Source organism: Podarcis raffonei, chromosome 1 (assembly GCF_027172205.1).
Source record: "Podarcis raffonei isolate rPodRaf1 chromosome 1, rPodRaf1.pri, whole genome shotgun sequence".
Classification (NCBI taxonomy): domain Eukaryota; kingdom Metazoa; phylum Chordata; class Lepidosauria; order Squamata; family Lacertidae; genus Podarcis; species Podarcis raffonei.
Window position 1 is genome coordinate 46,809,852 of NC_070602.1, and position 17,974 is coordinate 46,827,825.

At 44.1% G+C, this 17,974-nt stretch overlaps 1 protein-coding gene across 1 annotated transcript in view; it reads left to right on the forward strand.

Moving 5' to 3' along the window:
- LOC128412019 (deubiquitinase DESI2-like) overlaps positions 1 to 17,974 on the forward strand; it is a 42,936-nt gene that overhangs the window by 20,448 nt on the left and 4,514 nt on the right. The window contains exons 2-4 of the mRNA XM_053384779.1: positions 11,615 to 11,687; positions 12,444 to 12,537; positions 14,126 to 14,267. Coding sequence (XP_053240754.1) covers positions 11,615 to 11,687; positions 12,444 to 12,537; positions 14,126 to 14,267 — 309 coding nt within the window. The remainder of the gene's footprint in view (positions 1 to 11,614; positions 11,688 to 12,443; positions 12,538 to 14,125; positions 14,268 to 17,974) is intronic.

The window sequence follows — 17,974 nt, forward strand, 5'->3', positions numbered from 1 at the left end:
AGGAGTCCTCTTCACATGTTACTCAAACATAGAGGACTTAGGATACACTAACAGGTTTAATGCCAACTCATATTCTACCGCATCATGAATAGCTCAGCTATTCAGAAAACCAATGGCGCAAGGTGTTACAATACTTTTTGGACAGCATTTATGTTCTTGCATCGTCTCCCTCTGCAAACTATGATTTGTGCCACAATATGCTCTATTCAACAAAGTGTTTTCTGGCTGAGCTCTCCTCTCGCCGGCCATCTCACTGCTGTGATAATCCCTCTATGTGCAGCACTTAGCCATGAAATTTCCCCACAGTAACATGGCAATTTTTAAGTGCCAATTGCCTCCTTTAGCAAATAGTTCTCATTGTGAGAAAGAAACAGCTGCCTTTTGTCAATAGCTTCCCATTATTGCTGCCACCAGAGAATATGGCACAAGGTTTACTTGGAGTAGTTGGGGAGATCCGAAAAAACTGGGCCACAGAATATGGTTTCATGTTCATTTTCAGCCTGTTTTGCATTCCCTGGATAACTGCAGAATCTCCCAACAATGAAAAAAATAGAGAATCTTTAATAATTTGGTTTGGTCTCACTTTTTTTCCTGTTGTAATTGTGACTTGACTCCCACTCAATTTTTTTATAAAAAAAAACAGCAACACCAAGTCCAACATGTGTCATTAGATTGATTTGCAACTGTGAAATGTTGTCTATCACATTTCTAAAGTGAAGTCGTGCCGGGTGAATGTTATCAGTCACAGAAGTGGTGGGGGAGAGGTTTGTCTTATACTGTAGGTGAGGGCCAAATTACACCAAGACTCTTTGGATCAGATGTGCAGGATTTTTAAAATGCAATTTTTAAAATGCAAATTCCATCAACTGGGGGGGGGGTGACTGATGGAATCGGAACAGGTGGGAGTGACCCTCAAAACAGCCCAGTGGAGAATGAGTATATGCTCAGTGGCCATATAACATCGAGGGCCTATTGGGAGCACAATGGAATGGAATATTCCAAAAGAGGACATGGCTGGCTGTAACTTTAAAATTGAGAACTGCACGCTGCAGGATTTTGTAGCAGGTTCCACTTGTTTACAATACTCCTTAGGCTCAAGTAAGTATTAGTGTTGGGTGAGGGGTGGCGAGAGACAACTGCTAGACAATTTCACTGTTGTTGTCTTTTTGAAAATATTGTAGCTCCTTTCCCCTTTGCCATGATCTTATTTTTCACATCAGGATCAATACAACCCAAGAAGTTAATGTCGAGACTGTACTTCACCTCCTTCCCACCCCGACCTCCTGTTTCCATGCCTGAAGCCGACTCCTTCAATCAATATGGCTCTGGCTCTAATAATGATTTTGGCTCCTTTTCAACCTTGATATCATGAATGGATTTTCCCATGTTTCGCATGAATTATGTAGCTATGTGTTTGCAGCTACATCTGCCTTCTTCAAACATGTTCTCATGCATAAACACTGGAATCAATTTTTTATGAAAGTTGGTGTACAAACATTTGTGTCCATAAATACAGGATTGGGTCAAAACCTTCCTTTAACACTTTTCTCAACACAAAATGAAAAGGAGTGACAAGTATTCTGCATAAGTGGCAAATAATCAAAGGATAAACATGATCCTGGACTATACCATGCCAAACTTGGGCTGAGCTGAAAGCTCTTTTAAAAAAATATGCCCCCAATTTGGGGGCTCAGGTGGGAAGGGAGCAAATATCCCTCCATACACAACCAGGTTACCATTTCCCACTGCCAATACCTGTTTCAAGGTTATGGGAATGATAGTGCTTCCCAAAATCTCTGCAGCTACCTTCCACTATTTTTTCCTTTCAACACGTCTGAGAGTGAGGGCAGAAAGCACTACTGTCACTCTAACTGGCATCGTGGTAATGCTTTGTCATCACATAGTATCGCCAGGTAGTCAATCAATAATTTTACGGAGGAATTTCAGGTCAGCCCTTTCAGATTATAGATGGAAAATGACATTCTTCAGCAGAGCTTCCAGGACAGTTTATGAATTACAAGATAATACATCAATAAAATACAGGATAAACATGTGAATATCTATCTATCATCTATCTATCTATCATCTATCTATATCTATCTATCTATCATCTATCTATCTATCTATCTATCTATCTATCTAATCTATCTATCATCTATATCTATCATCTTTTATATATATTAAATGCATTGGAAAGTCTGAGAGAATGGAAACATCTTTGTCTGGCCCAAGAAGAATAACAATGTTGGTACCAGGTAGGCCTCTTTGGGCAGCAAATTCTATAAATGAGTCATCACCACTGAGAAGGTTCTCTTTCTCTTTCTTTCTGCCTTGTGGCAATCACATGGGAAATGGTTTCTACATTATTCCTGACCCCCTGCCCCGTGATGATAGGCTGGCTTGATTGGTATGTGTCAATATGAAACACCCCCACACACACACCTGCGATCAGAATCAGTACTGTCCATAGCCAGTTTTGTTTACCTCAGAATCTGATGTGGAAAAGGCTCTCAGAAACACCCTATAGAGTCTTCATGCCACATATGTCTATACCATTATATGTGCTTTAAATGACATTGGGTGTCACACATTCCCTTTCCGCACCTCAGGGAGGGGGAACTACCTGGTCCATGTAACGATGCACATGTACCTTTCCTATTTTAAAATGAAAAATGGATTTGTAAGGCTGAGTGATGTGGTGCAAGAAGGGGATGCTTAACTCTTCCCCCAGGAGTTTGGTTTTTTACTGCTTTTCACTATAGCATCCAGATACATAATGATCTTTGCAAGCTGTTCCCTTCCGCTGCGTCCTCTGCTCAGCCTCCTTTTACTACAGGGCCGTTTAAGGGTTAAGATAAGACTTTTCCTAGACATCTTGTACAGTGGGGCAAATCATGCATGTCTGCCCTGGGAAGATTCATGTGTCCCCCTTGCAGAGATGGCTTATGCACCTCCCTATGGAGACTTGGGATTTCTCCCTCTGTACAAGACCCCAACAAGAATGCACTGCCATGAACACGACTCATGATCAGCACAGAGAGTACATCCAGGCACGATGTGACTGTTCAGAGGCTGACTAATTCAGTCCAACAATGCATCTTTGGAAGGCAAACCGAGTGCCAGCTGCCAGTAACACTCAAGTTAGCCTTGGCTCCTAGCCTGTTGAAGTATAACGCAGATGGAAAATGTTAAGCGTACTGGCCCTTAACAAAATAATAGTGGTGCTCCTGGACTCTGAGCCTTGGCCGCTAGTGTGGAGCCAGCATACTGAAACGGGAACTCATAGATGTATTTGGAATCCAAATCTAAACCCATATCCTATTTGCAGCATTTACTTCCTTCGTTGGCTCGGCTGAATCACAAACCAGAAACACAATGTCCCCAAACCATTTTATTGGGCTCCAGCTGTACCCTTGCTTTCAAATGCTCCGTGTGTGATACATCTGTGGTTTTGAAAGATCTGATGGAATGTTTCCCACATGTTCGGTGTTGCTCATTTCCAAGCTGTTCAGCATTGCTAAATTGCAGCCAGGGCTGAGGCTGAAACTACACATGATCCTCAGCTGTGTGATTCTCTCTCAACCCCCCCCCCCCATATATTTTCTTTCCAAATGAAAAGCAACCTTGGGGAGTGTGCTTAAGAGTGAAAAGAGTGTGGGGGGGGGGGAGGGATTGCTTAACTCTTTCATCTCTGGCAATTTTTCCTCTTAAAAATCACTCTCTGCAGAGCTTTTGTACCTGCGGGGGGAAATATACTGGGCAATACGCAATTGTGGCAGCTCACTCGTACAAGTGGCATTCTGCAAAGGGGAGCCCTCTTCTTAGTAATAGCTGAATCCAATAGGTGCACTGCACTTGCAAAAGATGGTGTGAAACCTCTGGTGTAACTGTCATCATTGTGCTTGATGACAGTTAAGCTTTGCATGCTACCACTTGCACTATTGTTTGTACAACCACTTGTGCAACAGCCTAAACTCTCTTATGTTAGATCACACTCCCTAGGTACATGAATATTTTATCCCACAGGTGAGAAAGCGGCTTGGAGAATAATTTCAAGTATGGGAAATAATTGGAGGGGGAAGGGTTAAGCAGCCCCTGTTTCTTCATTCTTCATCCATATCCCACCCTGCTGTTGCAAGCTCTTGATCACAACTTCTTTTTTAAATATTTTTATTCAAAATTAAAACAAAACATATTATCCAGAAACATATCATCCTTATTCCCCCCATTTTTCCTCCCTCCCTCCACCCTCCCACACAAAACTCATCCACCCCCACCCCCTGAGTTCCCTCAGTTCCAGTCTTTGATTTCTCTGAGAATGCTGTTTTCTGCATGTTACAAAGTTGTATAGATCCTCAAACTATTTAGCTGATTATTATCAATAAAAAGGTTGTGAATGTTTATTCAAAGCCAGCCAAGGAGTCCAGTTCGCTTTGTTGCATCTTCAAATACTTTGTAAAGGGTTCCCATTCATCTTTAAAGTCACAGTTATCCTTGTCCCGTAGCTTGTATGTCAGTTTTGCCAGTTCTGCATAGTCCATCAATTTTTCTTGCCATGATTCTTTAGTTGGGGTTTCTTCAGTCTTCCATCCTTGTGCTATTAGAACTCTCGCAGCCGTTGTCACATACATGAAGATGTTTTTCAGCTTTTTTGGCAGATCTTTCCCTGCAATCCCTAACAAAAATGCTTCACGTTTTTTTAACAAATGTTAAATGGAACATTTTCTTCAATTCATTGTATATCATTTCCCAATTTTTTTCCATTACATTACAATCCCACCACATATGATAAATTGTCCCCTCCTTTTCCTTACACTTCCAACATATATTTGAACTAGTTTTGTACACAACTTCTAAGGCTGCTTTGCATTAACAAATGCTAAGCCTTCAAAAGAAAGAATCACAAAATCAAGCTGGGCAGGTTTCCAGGTTTGTCTTTGAAACATAGGTGCCAAATGTATGAGCAGCCCCCCACAAGTATGTGGGGATGGGGCTGAGCCCCTCTCCAATCTTGAGGGCCTTGCTGGCCTTCTGTCGGTGGGCCTTGCTGGGTTTCCCAATGCACGTGACATCACACATGTGTCTCACTTGTGACATCACATGCACCTACCACTTGTGACATCACACGCATGCGATGAGCCCCCCCCCAATGTTGGGTGGAACTTGTTGTCTCTGCTTTGAAACCACGAGGGCTAGCCACATGCACCAATCAAAACATGGAAGTTGAGATGCCCACAGGAGGAGTCCAAATTCTGTGCAGGATTCCAGGCTCTGACAGTCACCTGACCTGAGAAAGTGTTACAAAGAGAGCAGCAAAGAACTGAGGTCCCTCTATTTACTGTAACTGTGCTGCCACTTTGCTCTTACACTTCTTTGGGCTGTCGAAGCAGCCACGTGCCTGTGGGTTTCTAAAAAGGAGTCCATGCTTTTTCCAGCTCACTAAGCAACTGTGTGGTTGTATATACAGTGACAGAGCAGCTGCCCTTACAGATATACCGGGGGTTGTTCCTAAGAGCCATGAGTTGTTTGCACAGTTTAGTCATGCACACCCCTGAACTCCTCCTGCAGCTCTCTGGAGATGAAGGTGAAGGGAGGACAAAGTGGATGCTTTGATTCATCTGCTTTGCTTTTAGCTTCCTTGCTGAACTTCAAAGGGAATCTCATGCTTTTGAGGGAGACACAACAAGCCTCATTTGCTTCCCCCTAAGGGCAGTGCCCTTCCTTAAGCTGTGACCCTGGGACCTGTGCTGTCGCTGCTCATCACTGCTCAGGCTGGGGGTCCTGATCCCCCCCCAATGTCCTTGGTTCATCCTACAAACAAGCAACACCATTCCCTCTCGCTTAACGATGAGAGCATTATTTTGTGGTTAAGTTTGTTTGTTTGTGTGTGTGTATGCATCTCATTTTGGAGAGCTCAAAAGGTAGGTCAGGCAAAATGCTTTTAACAATCAAAATAAAATACATTAGGAAGGTGGCAGAGACCTGCACGCTCAGAGTAGCTGAGGCACATTTATTTCCAATTTGTCATTGTCTGAGATCTGCAAATGGTTAAATACAAATTTAATAATAAAATAAATATTAAATGAGTGCTGGTTTGTGCCAGACATTAGAAGATGCTGTGATACAATCATTTTTAGGCCAAAATAAAAATAAAAATCCTTTAAATGCCTTTATGGTTCTCATGCTGCAAAGGTGGAGAACGTGTAGACCACCCAGACATTATTGGATTCCAGCTTTCTTCAGCCATATGGCATGGTTAATGACATAACCATGCTATGACTATGTGCTTTTGATCACACATGCTTTTTGTGCCAGGCGCTGCTATTACTTTACAAGGAAAGTTGTGATTCTGTTGTTTCTTTGTAGGTCTGGGGCAGGCCTCTTCAAGGGGAAGAACAGTGCTATTGGATTGGGGGGTTGGTTGGTTTGGATGTCATCTTTGGATTCTCTCCTAGCATGTGGTTTTATAGCTGTATGATGGGGTTCTGTAGTAGAGGGAACTGCTGAAGTGATGGAACCAGTTTCTTTGTTAATGGCCCCCTTCAACATGTCTAAGGAGTTGGTCAAGAGCAGGTCTGTTGCCTTAGCAACAACTAAGCCAGCAATGCTACCAGAAGGATGAGGCCAGCTTTCCTTCCTTCGTCTAGACAGAGGCCACATCATCTTAAGGCCAGGAGAACAGTAGATCAGGGCTAGCATGGAATACACTTACACCTGAATAGCTCTCTATGTTGGAACCAAAGCTATGAATTTGGAAGGTGGGTAACCTAGAAACCTAAAAGGGTTGGAATAATATCTGTTGTAGTGATAATGCTGTGAGGTTTCTCACCGCTTAGAGACTGTGGTACGTCCACATGCACACAAATAAATTTTCAATTTTAAAAAAGGGATTGGAGTTTTGCACTGGTGCTTCCCTGTGCTTGTGTTTTATTGTGTTAAGTTTGTATCATTGTTAGCTGCCATGAGGACTCCTGGTGATGCAGAGGGGCAGAGGACAAATTCTTTCATCATCATGGTCCATGATGTGCTTCTATATTATTTAATTAGGTTCCCAGAAGGCTCAGTGGAGCCAAACTGATGGGAAAGAATTAGCCAACAAGCAAATAAATGGTATAGTTAGGCATTATACTGCTACATGTCCATGAAATATGTGGAGACACTGATTCAAAGTCTGTATTGTTATGCTGGGGTAAATTCCCACTTGTCTTGTGAGCAAGCTTACCCTCAGACAAGCTCTAGTCCTTTGTGAGAAATTGATGTTTGATTATTATCTCACAGAATTTGTAGATCTGTAATCTGAAAGTGAGATAAAGCCACAAAGGAAGAATAAGGCTGACATAGTAAGCATAGCTACTTCCTGACACAAGTTCTGCTGAAATCAACAAGAATTACTCCCAAATTAGTTCTGGGATGTACATTTCAATGGTATATGTGTGTTATTTTCCTTTTCCTTTTCTTAGGACGTTATCTGCTACAAGTTTCACTGATGATATACAGTATAGAAAGCTGAGTAATTTATAGGCTGTTTACCAGAAAACTTAGTTTGTTTACACATTACCCATTATTCTGGCTCCAGTGCACGTCCACTGCTGGCTTTGAATCTGTGTACACATGATATTGGGGACGCGGGTGGTGCTGTGGGTTAAACCACATAGCCTAGGGCTTGCCGATCGGAAGGTCAGCGGTTCGAATTCCCACGACGGGGTGAGCTCCCGTTGCTCGGTCCCTGCTCCTGCCCACCTAGCAGTTCGAAAGCATGCAGTGCAAGTTGATAAATAGGTACCACTCCAGCGGGAAGGTAAACGGCGTTTCCGTGCACTGCTCTGGTTTGGTGGCTTAGTCATGCTGGCCACATGACCCGGAAGCTGTACGCCGGCTCCTTTGGCCAGTAAAGCGAGATGAGCGCTGCAACCCCAGAGTCATCTGCGACTGGACCTAACAGTCAGTCCTAACTGGACCTAACAGGAAGTGGACCTAACAGAAAGTGGACCTTTACCTTAACACATGATATTACCCACAATGCAGAGCTATTGTGTAGTTTCTTGAGAAATGCTGCTATTTGACGCATTCCCCTTCAAACTGGCTTCACTCCAAAAGCAAAACTGAAGCCACATTCACTTTGCAGTTAAAACCTGAAGTGTACATTTGAGACACTCATTGCACATGTGCAGATGACAGTGCGTGTGCAGATGACAGCTTCATGAATAGGGGTTGCAGGGGCAAAGAAACCAAACATCAGGTGTACATGAGGTGAAGACATCCCTGCCCTCTCACTGGTTTGTGTGCAGCAACATGCAAATGTGGCTTGAAACATTGGTGTGTGACCTTGCTACTTTTAAAGCCACTAACATGTACATAGCCTTGGGGTCAATGTATAGAGCCATATGCCCTACTCAGACTACAGTATTTTCCAAGTGGATATTGCCATACTATACCTCTTATGATCCAACTCTGGCCAAAACAGGTCACTATAGATCTTTGGTGCTTGGAGGGAAGAGGGATGGGATCAATGCTATTTTTCTAGAAAAACAGGTGCCGGAACTCACCATGAACACCTCCCTCATTCTCTTAGAATGGCAATGGCGCCTACCTGAGAGGTGCTGGAGCTGCATTCTGGCGAGCCCTGGCTGAAAAAAAGCCCTGGATAGGATCACCATGGTTGGCCAGTGCTGCACACATTTTAAAGTGGGGGTGGGCCCTCCAGTCCTCTCTAAATGGCCACACCTCCTCTCTCTAGGCCACACCCTGTACAGGCCTTGTCCTTGAGTGCTTTTGCCTGGCTGGGATGTGATCTTGAACTGCGATGACACCTCTTGCTTGCCTAGATGGAAAAGAGTGTGTCGGGAGTGTGTGCAGGCTGCTGTCCAAAAAGGAAAAGTCGTATCTGTTGCTCTGTGTACTTTTGCCTCTGGCTTTGGCCACCACTGGCATGTAGACCCTTCATGTATGCCTGTGAGGGGAATGCAGTCCTCAAACTGAAAAGGTCCTTCATCCCTGCTTTTACGAATCAATGCTGACCCAGCTGATTTCTACTTTAGCTGGAAATTGCACTATAATGATTCTGTCCCTTTCACCTAGCCAGAGCCCACTGAAATGAAGATCGATCTCTCTCTCTCTCTCTCTCTCTCTCTCTCTCTCTCTGTGTGTGTGTGTGTTTCTGCTTTCTTGACTCTAACAGACATAAACCATAATGACTGCTCCAGAAAAGAGCGTGTGTGTGTCTGTGTGCACACACAGTTTCATGCCTTGCATGGGGTTGAACTAGATGACCCTAGTTCTTCAATTCTATGATTCTCTGACATCTTGGCTCCCTTCCTTTGCTTTCATATAAACAGGGCTCTGCACTGCTCACATTGGAAAATGCCTGCTTAATAAGGGACATACTGGGATTAGAAGCATAGTGGAAGATATGGCAGATGGGTCGGGGGCCACAGAGGCTCAGATCTGATGCGAGGCTTTTCCCTACAATGGGAGCATTAGTTTTCTAGCTGGAGTCCAAGGAACATTAAGGGGCTTTCTGGCAGGGGAGCAGGCTTGTAAAGCAGAATAAAATTGCTGGCAAGGCACTTTGGAATTAGGAGCTGATGCTATTTGGGTTGAGCCTCCCTCCTTCCAGTCACCGTTGGGATTCCTCTCTTGAATAATAAGGCAACTCTGATTTTATATGGAACTTGAGTGTTCATTCAAAATGCATCTCCAGATACTTAGGGAGCTAATAGGACTGGCAGAATCATCAATAATGCAAGGGAGGAGGCAAGGAAAGTGGATTAAGTATATCCACTAGGAGCACACTAGTTGATACTACTACATATCAGGGCCACCCAGAGACAGGTGGGTCTATAAAGGCCAGATGGCAGAAAAATACCACTGAAGAGAATGAAGCAGAGGGCCTTGCGGAAAGCAACTTAGCTGAGAGAAGAGAGAGAGTTGCTGACCAGTTAGTTCATCATCACTATGGCATGGTGGGTTCTGTGGCTCAAGTACAGAAAGGCAGAATTTGAACTCTGTATCTTAAGAATTTTTTTTTTTAAAAAACCCTCAAGTTTCTGGACCTTAAGGGGAAAAACCCTGCCCCAAAGATGCAGATTTTTTCTGAAGCAGTAACAGGGAAGTTAAACTGTGATGTCATAACATAACATAACATAATGTTACAATAGTGGGTGCTACCCCCTGCCAAGCAGTAGAAAACTCCAGGGAGTTCCAGTTGCTAACCCAACGTCTGTGCTCCTTTGGCGGATTGAAGATGTGGCGGAGAGTGTCGTAGCTTTAATAAATGTGGTTTATTCACCTATTTACACCTTCATTCCACGTGTAGGGAGTCCAGCTCGCACAGCATGGTCATCTCACGCAGGACTTGTTCCCCACAGCAGTGCAGCACTGGACTCAAAGGCATCTCTCCCAACCAGCCTGCGCAGGATGGATCCCAGTCTCTTTTTTTAATCTCCGTTCTTCCCAGCACACCTTGCTCTTTTCCTGTCACTCTGAACCCCACCCCATCACCATGGCAACTTCTCTCAGATGGGCCACATGACACCTTTTGTCATGTTGATGCTTCTCTCCCACGTGAGACCCTGCCTTGGAAAGAAAGCTTAGCCAGTACTTTCCACTGGCCTCCAATCTTCTCTTTTGGGGTCTCTCCAAAATCTATAATGCCAACAGCGTAAGAGCCTTGCTACATCAAGCCAGTGGCCCTTCTAGTTCAGCATTGTGCTTTTGGAGTGGCCTCTGGAGAACACTGCCTTTTCCAGCAACTGGTATTCAGAAGCATATTACCTCTGACAGTGGAGGTAGAATGTAGTCATCAGGGTGAATAGCCTTATCTTCCCAGAATTTATCTAATCCTGTTTTGAAGACATCCAAGTGGTTGGCCATCCTTTCCTCTTGTGAAAGCAATTTCCACAGTGTAACAGCGAGCAGTGTGAAAAAATACTTCCTCGTCTGTCCTGAAACTTCCAGCGTTCAGCTGTCTTTGAGCATTATTGGCTATTTCAGCCAATGGGGGTATTTTCTGTCTCTCCCCACTCTCGTTGTAGTTATGAAAACTGCTTGATAACACTGATTTCCAAAATTTTGGGGAAATCCCCATTCAAGCCTGTTCTATCTTGGGTTGACAGCTGAAGATTTTCTGTGGACTCACCTCCTTTTGCTAGCATGAGCTTCCCCTGTGATGCATCTACCAAGTGGGAAGACCACTTCTGGGGTTGCTTTGACACATTCCACCGCTCCTTGTGTTCTGACTCAGTTCTGCGGGTCAGAGTCAGCCATGATCCGAAAATGTTTCAAAGCATTCAAAGCCAGGGGGTGATCGTTCTAGCAGCACTTGAACATATTCTCCTACTGGTAAATATACGTGGGCTGAGGTTAAGCTGTGCTTGAGCTATTATTATTATATTTGTTGGGTTTCGTGCAATTTTATATCTGATTCCCCCACTCCTATGAGACATATTTTACAGGCTTGTTTTTCTATGTTAAATGTTTTGCTACCTATCCAGAGCCTTCAGGATGAAGTAAGATGCAATAGCTACGTAAAATGATGCATAAATATAAAACTGTCCAAGCAATGTCTGTTTCATTAATACTTTCAAATCTCTCTCTCTCTCCTCCCTTTCTCTAGTACTGGATAAATGAATACACTTCCACCTTGGGCATTGGAGTCTTTCACTCTGGGATTGAGATCTATGGCAGAGGTAGGAAGCTTTCTGCTAGTTGTGCCTGGAAATGAGTCGAACCTTCTGCTGGGTCCCAGAATTGAAGGCTGCGAGCTTCTCTGTTTTGCTGCTCATCACGGATGGGAAACTTGCCTTCTGAGGAGTGTGGCATCCATGCATGCGCAGTTGCTGTGCTCCAGTGCACAGTTTGCACTGCCAGCCTTAAACACACACCCAGATTCAAATAAGTCTAAGATCGGAGGTAGCCATGTGGTCAAACTCTTTGCATCAAGGAAGGATTTTAAGCAGAGCAACTTCTCTGGCGACACTATCACGTGTGGCAGCTTCTGACTAAGAAGGGGTCATGTGACTTCGCAAGCACAACATGCCAGCATCGTACATGTGATGTCAGGATGTTGCATTGTGCACGCATCATTGGGCCGAGTGCACATCCCAGCATTGCATGGGTGATGTCACACATGCATGACACATGTGTGATGTCACACGCACGAGTGATGCTGCCCAATCTGGGGTACAACTTGACGCCTCTGCCACTGTGAGAACACGATGCTGGACTAGATGGTCCCTGGCCTGATCCATCAAGGCTGTTATTACATTCTTATGGTTGTCACGATGTTCTTTATACAGGAAGGGCAGAGTTGAGGCCCATATGAAACCAGTTATGGGAAGATATTTGACTTAAATACTAACACTGAGCCATGGAGACAGTTGTGGCCTTTTTCAGATGCAACTTTGGTCTTATCCTTTCTTACAGTCTTTTTCTTTCCTTGCCAGAGTTTGCCTATGGAGGGCATCCCTACCCTTTCAGCGGGATTTTCGAAATCACACCAGGCAGTGCTGTGGAGCTTGGCGAGACCTTTAAATTCAAGTAAGGGCCTTTCCTTCTCCTCTCAACATCTGCTGTCCTGCAGCCCATGAATTGTCAAAAGGGCAATGCATTTTTAGGAGAGCACCTGACAACTGGTGGCAGCATTCACACATCCCAGTAAACCATAGTTAATGAATGTGTGAATGACTCCCACTTTGCTGTTTAAATTATGTCATTAAATACACAAGATGGACAGCAACAAAAGTCTTCCCAGCATATCACCTCCTTGCAGGTTTATGTACACACTGGCTCAGCCTACACACCACAGTATACCAGTTTATGGTTTGTTTCCCTCAAACAAACCATGCTTGGTAAACCAAGATCAAACCTTGGCTTCTCAATATAGTTTGTTTGGAATGAATGAAAACTCAGCTTCTGGTTTTCAGATGTAATACTAAGCCAGGAATTGGAGTTTGTTGTTCCTACTCATGCTGACACCACTTGCTGCACTGTTTTCCCCTGGACCACATGTGAGGAGCCCATGCTGCATCTTTGCCCCATGCCAGCATCCTTCATCTATGACTTTGGGATGGCACTGGCTTGGGGTGCAACTATAGCATGGGATTCTCCTCCAAATGGTCTGCGACTTCTCACATGTCCATGGGCAGGACATTTATTGCCAAGTAGAATGAACAGCAATGAATGTGCCAAGGACTTTGGCCCAAGAGACAAAAAATATTTGGGCAATCTGCTGTAATCACACATTTTTGTGTGCAATCACAATTTATATACATAAATGTTACCCAAGCAAGTTGTGCCATGCAGCATGATGAACCCATCTGCTAAAGGCAGCACCAGCAGGGAATACAAGATCCAGAGTGTTTTTGAATAGTCCCCCAAACTTCCACTATAGTGTCCTCTTAAACAGATATGTTATTGCATCCAGTCCAATGCTTCATTCATGCACAAAACCCTATATGGTATAGACCTCAGTTCCATTTAAAAATTTATCTCTCACCTCAAATTTTAAAGCTAGAATGTAAATTTAGAAAAGTGCATGTTGAGGCAGGCTTATGAAAATGAGCCAGACTTTTGCATTTCCAGAGCGGGTCTTGACTACCCAAATCATCTCCTTCCCCCCCCCCCCCGTTGGTTTTCTGGTGCATAAGTTGCTGATGCAGAGGCTCAAGGATGGAGAGCTTACAAAAAATATTACAAACTCAGCCCTGTTGCATGTACCATTAAACATTTTTAAAGTATGTGAAGTTTAAACCCCAGACTATATCAGTAAAGCTCAAACCTACACTCTGTTTAGCATATTTTCCTCTCTCTCTTTCTTTTGAAAGAGAATATAAAAATAGATTACACTAGTACTATATCCTGTGTGCATGGCAAGAATGGTTTTTAATTAATTGTGTGAGGTTATTGTGTTGTTTTTAAGCTGAGCACTATCTGAATTACTTTCTAAGCTGTTGAAGTCTGTAGCATTACTCTGTTCCAACATTCCATAAGGACTCCATCCTTGGCTCTATCTGCCAGGTAAAATATACCTGTACTACAGTGTGTCTCTCCTGGGCTGCTTTAACATCTTTCATGATTATCTTACTGAATGTTCCCTGCTTTTGATGCTTACCTTTGCTTAACCCAGAGAATCCATTGCCTTGGGCACTACAGACTTTACAGAAGAAGATGTGGATAAAATCATGGAGGAACTGGGCAAGGAGTACAAGGGCAATGCCTACCATCTCATGCACAAGAATTGCAATCACTTTTCAGCTGCTCTGGCAGAGGTTGGTTCATCTTCTATTCTGTTTCTGTGTAGTGTACTTGTATGGCACTTTGGCCAACACGCCTCCAGCCGTAAACAGGTCTCTGATCAGAACATTGTCCTTCAATCACCCTTCACACTAGCCTGATGGACATTTACCCTTTGAGAGCTTTTACAAGCATAGCACTGAGTGGTAGTTGGTCTACAGTGGGTAATTAGGCAGCTATGAGGGTGGCCATAATGTATCTATGTACAAGTAGAAAGGCACAATCAATGTAGCTCTCCTATTCGGACATTCAATGCACAGGGAATCTCCAGATTTAGGGAGGAAAAGGTATGGGACAGCAGTAGCTGAAGGAGAGCACTGCATGGATGAAGGGCAATTAAAGGAGTCACAAGGGGTTCACAATCCACATTGTGCCAAAGTATGGACAGGCCTTGAGCTGAGTTACTTCTGTACCGCTCTGTACCTCTGCTTCCTATTCTTTGCCTGTTTGCATTGCAAATACGATAGCCATACTTCTCATTGGTTACCCTATCAGTCAGCACAATGGTGCCTTGATCTTACTTGATTTGCAAGAGTACAGTGAGCTGTACCCTTACATTACATTATAGGACCTTTGGAGTAGTAGTAATAATTCTTATACCCCACCCTTATGACTGGGTTGCCCCTGTCACTCTGGGTGGCTTACAACAAAATACAGCATCAAAAACTTCTCGAAACAGGCCTGCCATTAGGGATGGGGGGGGGGAGGCAATTAGCCTTGAGGGGAGGGGACTCCCATTAGTATCAGGTCATCCATAGCCCAGAAAAGTTTGAAACAGCAGCACAGGCTAAGCTTTTTTCATGGCTGCTCTGCCCCAGAATGGATATGCATTTGGGGCCCCAGTCTGCACCATGCAAATCCTTCGGTATTCCTCCTTTGAACTAGGAATGAAACCCGAAACCCCTCGGCACAAGACCTTTGACCAGAAAGGCACTTGGTGATCAGCTGATGTTTCCCCTGCTCCCTTTTGTAGTTGCACAAATTAACGCTGATTACTCATCAGTTCCTCCTGATTGCTGCTCCCAGCTGCTCTCCTTGGCAATGCATCCTTGAGATGAAGTGTCCATAATTAGGAAATTGATTAGGAGCCACAAACTTGCTTTGTTTGAAAGGCATCCTTCTTGAAATCACAGAGTAGAGCTGCTCTCACTAAAAGAGCTGCTACTGTACTTTCCACTTTCAAAGGGGGGGGGGGGAATCCAACATGGCCCTGCTCTCAACTGTGATATCTTTCAGATTTGTATGTGCAATCCATATGAAGTGTCATAGAAAAGGTCATAAACTGCTGTTATCACACAGCAACTCCCCATTCCCTGAGCTATTTATGTGTCTCCTGACTGCTATAAAACTGTTCTACATTTTTTTTTAACATAATGAAAGACGCAGAGAGGAAAAGGCCGAATCAGTCATTCCGACCTGTTCGGCAGCCTCTAGGGCCGCAGGTGAAAGAATTGCAAAACTTTTGACAGTTGGGTATATTGCTTGTCATACTGTAGCTGTGAATAATGAAGTCTGATGGTCCCTTCTGCTTAACCCTTCTCCTGCCATCACTTTCCCACTGGTATCTCCCTGTTCCCCCCACCCCCACCCCACTTTTAGTCCTATGAGGTTTTAAACTCATACTTGCAAGGTAAACAAGGTTTGGGACACTGGTGGGTTGGCTGGCATCCATCTGTCTTAGGAGGCAATGGAACAGTGTGCCTTCAGGGGTGAAGTCAAACTGTTGGAGAGTTACTGCAACTGGAGAGGGCTGCAGAAGGAAGGCAACCGAGAGGAGAGAGGGTTAATCACCTGCTTCCCTGCCAGATGCACAGTCCCCTCCCCAAAGGCACTTTGCAATGGAAAAGGGGTTGGTAGGGTTTCATTCAATGTGGGTGCAGCTTAGCTGTGTAGTTTAATAAGTCAAATTACTCAGGTATACCTGAGCTGCATTTCCTCCGAAGTCTTTGAGAGAGGAAATGGGCTGTGTAGGCGTGTGATGTGTTCTTTTCTTCCCGGACTCTGTGGGATGTCGATTCAGAACGTTAAGCATCTCGAGGCATTTTCTAAATTGCCATATCATCTCTCTCAAACCAAGTAGATGCATTTTAAGTTGGAAGTGATTATATTTCAGGCCAGGATTCAAGTGCAATTATTATTTTGAAGGTTCCTTTCCCCCACATTGTCTTCTTGGATTTGATTGATAGAGTGACTTGTGGAAAGTATTTGCATCTTAGCAACTGGAGCCACTTCTCTTCCTACGGCACTGGCATGTTTCTCATTTTGGGAGTTGTATCCTTTGTGATAGCAGTGAAGATTGGTCCATGAGTTTGTCCTCACCCAGGCCCCGCATGCCTACCTTTTTACTTACTTCCAGGCCAGGGGGTGGCCAGAGCAGTCAGTTCCCTCTTCCTTAGTCTCACACTTGCCCTTGCAGAACCCAACAATGAAGAGGATGGAGACAAGCTCAGTCAATGAGACTCTTAATCTCAGGATCGTTTGTTCGGGCCCCACGTTAGGCAAATGTATCCTGCATTGCAGGGGGTTGGACTAGATGGTGCTTTTGGTCCCTTCCAACTTTGATTCTATGAAAAACTAGAATTAGCTGGCTCTGCTGTCATTGGCTCTGTTGCCTTCTACTGTTGGCCTCCTTGCCTCCCACTCCGCCAATCTCAATGGGCACTAGCCATACTACTCTGTAGTAGTTTTGCATGAGCAGAAAGCAGTTTCACTCATGCAAGTTTTGGTACCCAATTTCCACCTATCTTGTTGTGCAATGTCTATTTAAAAGACAAGCTGGGAGGTTTCACTTTTGCAGCTGAATCCTGTATGGGGGCCCTCTCATACTCTCCAAGTAGCCCAATATTCCTGGGACAATCCCGGAATTATGTGCTGGGTCCCATTGGTGTAGTGGTGGTGGCAGGAATCAGAAGCCCTGGGAAATGGCATTTCGCCGTGGATATGGTTCCCAACATGGTGCTGTGGCCTAATGACAGCTGACACAGAAGTCTTTCTTATTGCTGCCACCACTGCCAGCAAAGTTTCAGTGGTGAAGGGAAGGGGGCAGCTGCAGCAATGAGCGTGATTGATGCTAATGTAATTATGAACTAAGCCTGAATGTTGGAAGAGTTTGGGATTATCTGGAAGTTCATATTCTGCACTCTCCGGTTCCGAACTTCGGCTGCATTACTATATCTATAAGAGTTACAGGCCTTGTTTTTAATACAGTTTGGTAAGCACAAGGCCAATAGGTGCCAGATCAGCTTTTCCCACATCACTTGTTCAAGGTCAATACCAAGCTGTAATACATAACATCTTATATCTAGCACAGTGTAATCATAATACTCCTTTAGCCATTAATTGTGGCTGCCCTGACAGTGGCCATGTAGCAACTACTGGGATAGGGGGAGAAAATCCATTTTGTGTCAATGCAGTAAACTTGCAGCTTACTGTAAGATGACTTACAGTTGTTCATCCATTCAGAGTGAAAGCCATTATTCTCAAGTGTCACCAGTAATCTTAGTCTTAATTATAACCAAGCCTTCCCCAGAGAGCCACTTGTTACCTTCCCTGTCATCCTGCAGCTGCTCCCTGTACTTAAAAATCTTCATCTCAAGGACTTTCATGCATAAAAAAGCAGAACTGCATTTCAACCAAGCTCTTTGGATCGCAGAAGTGTGGGGACTCATGCATATTGCAAGGG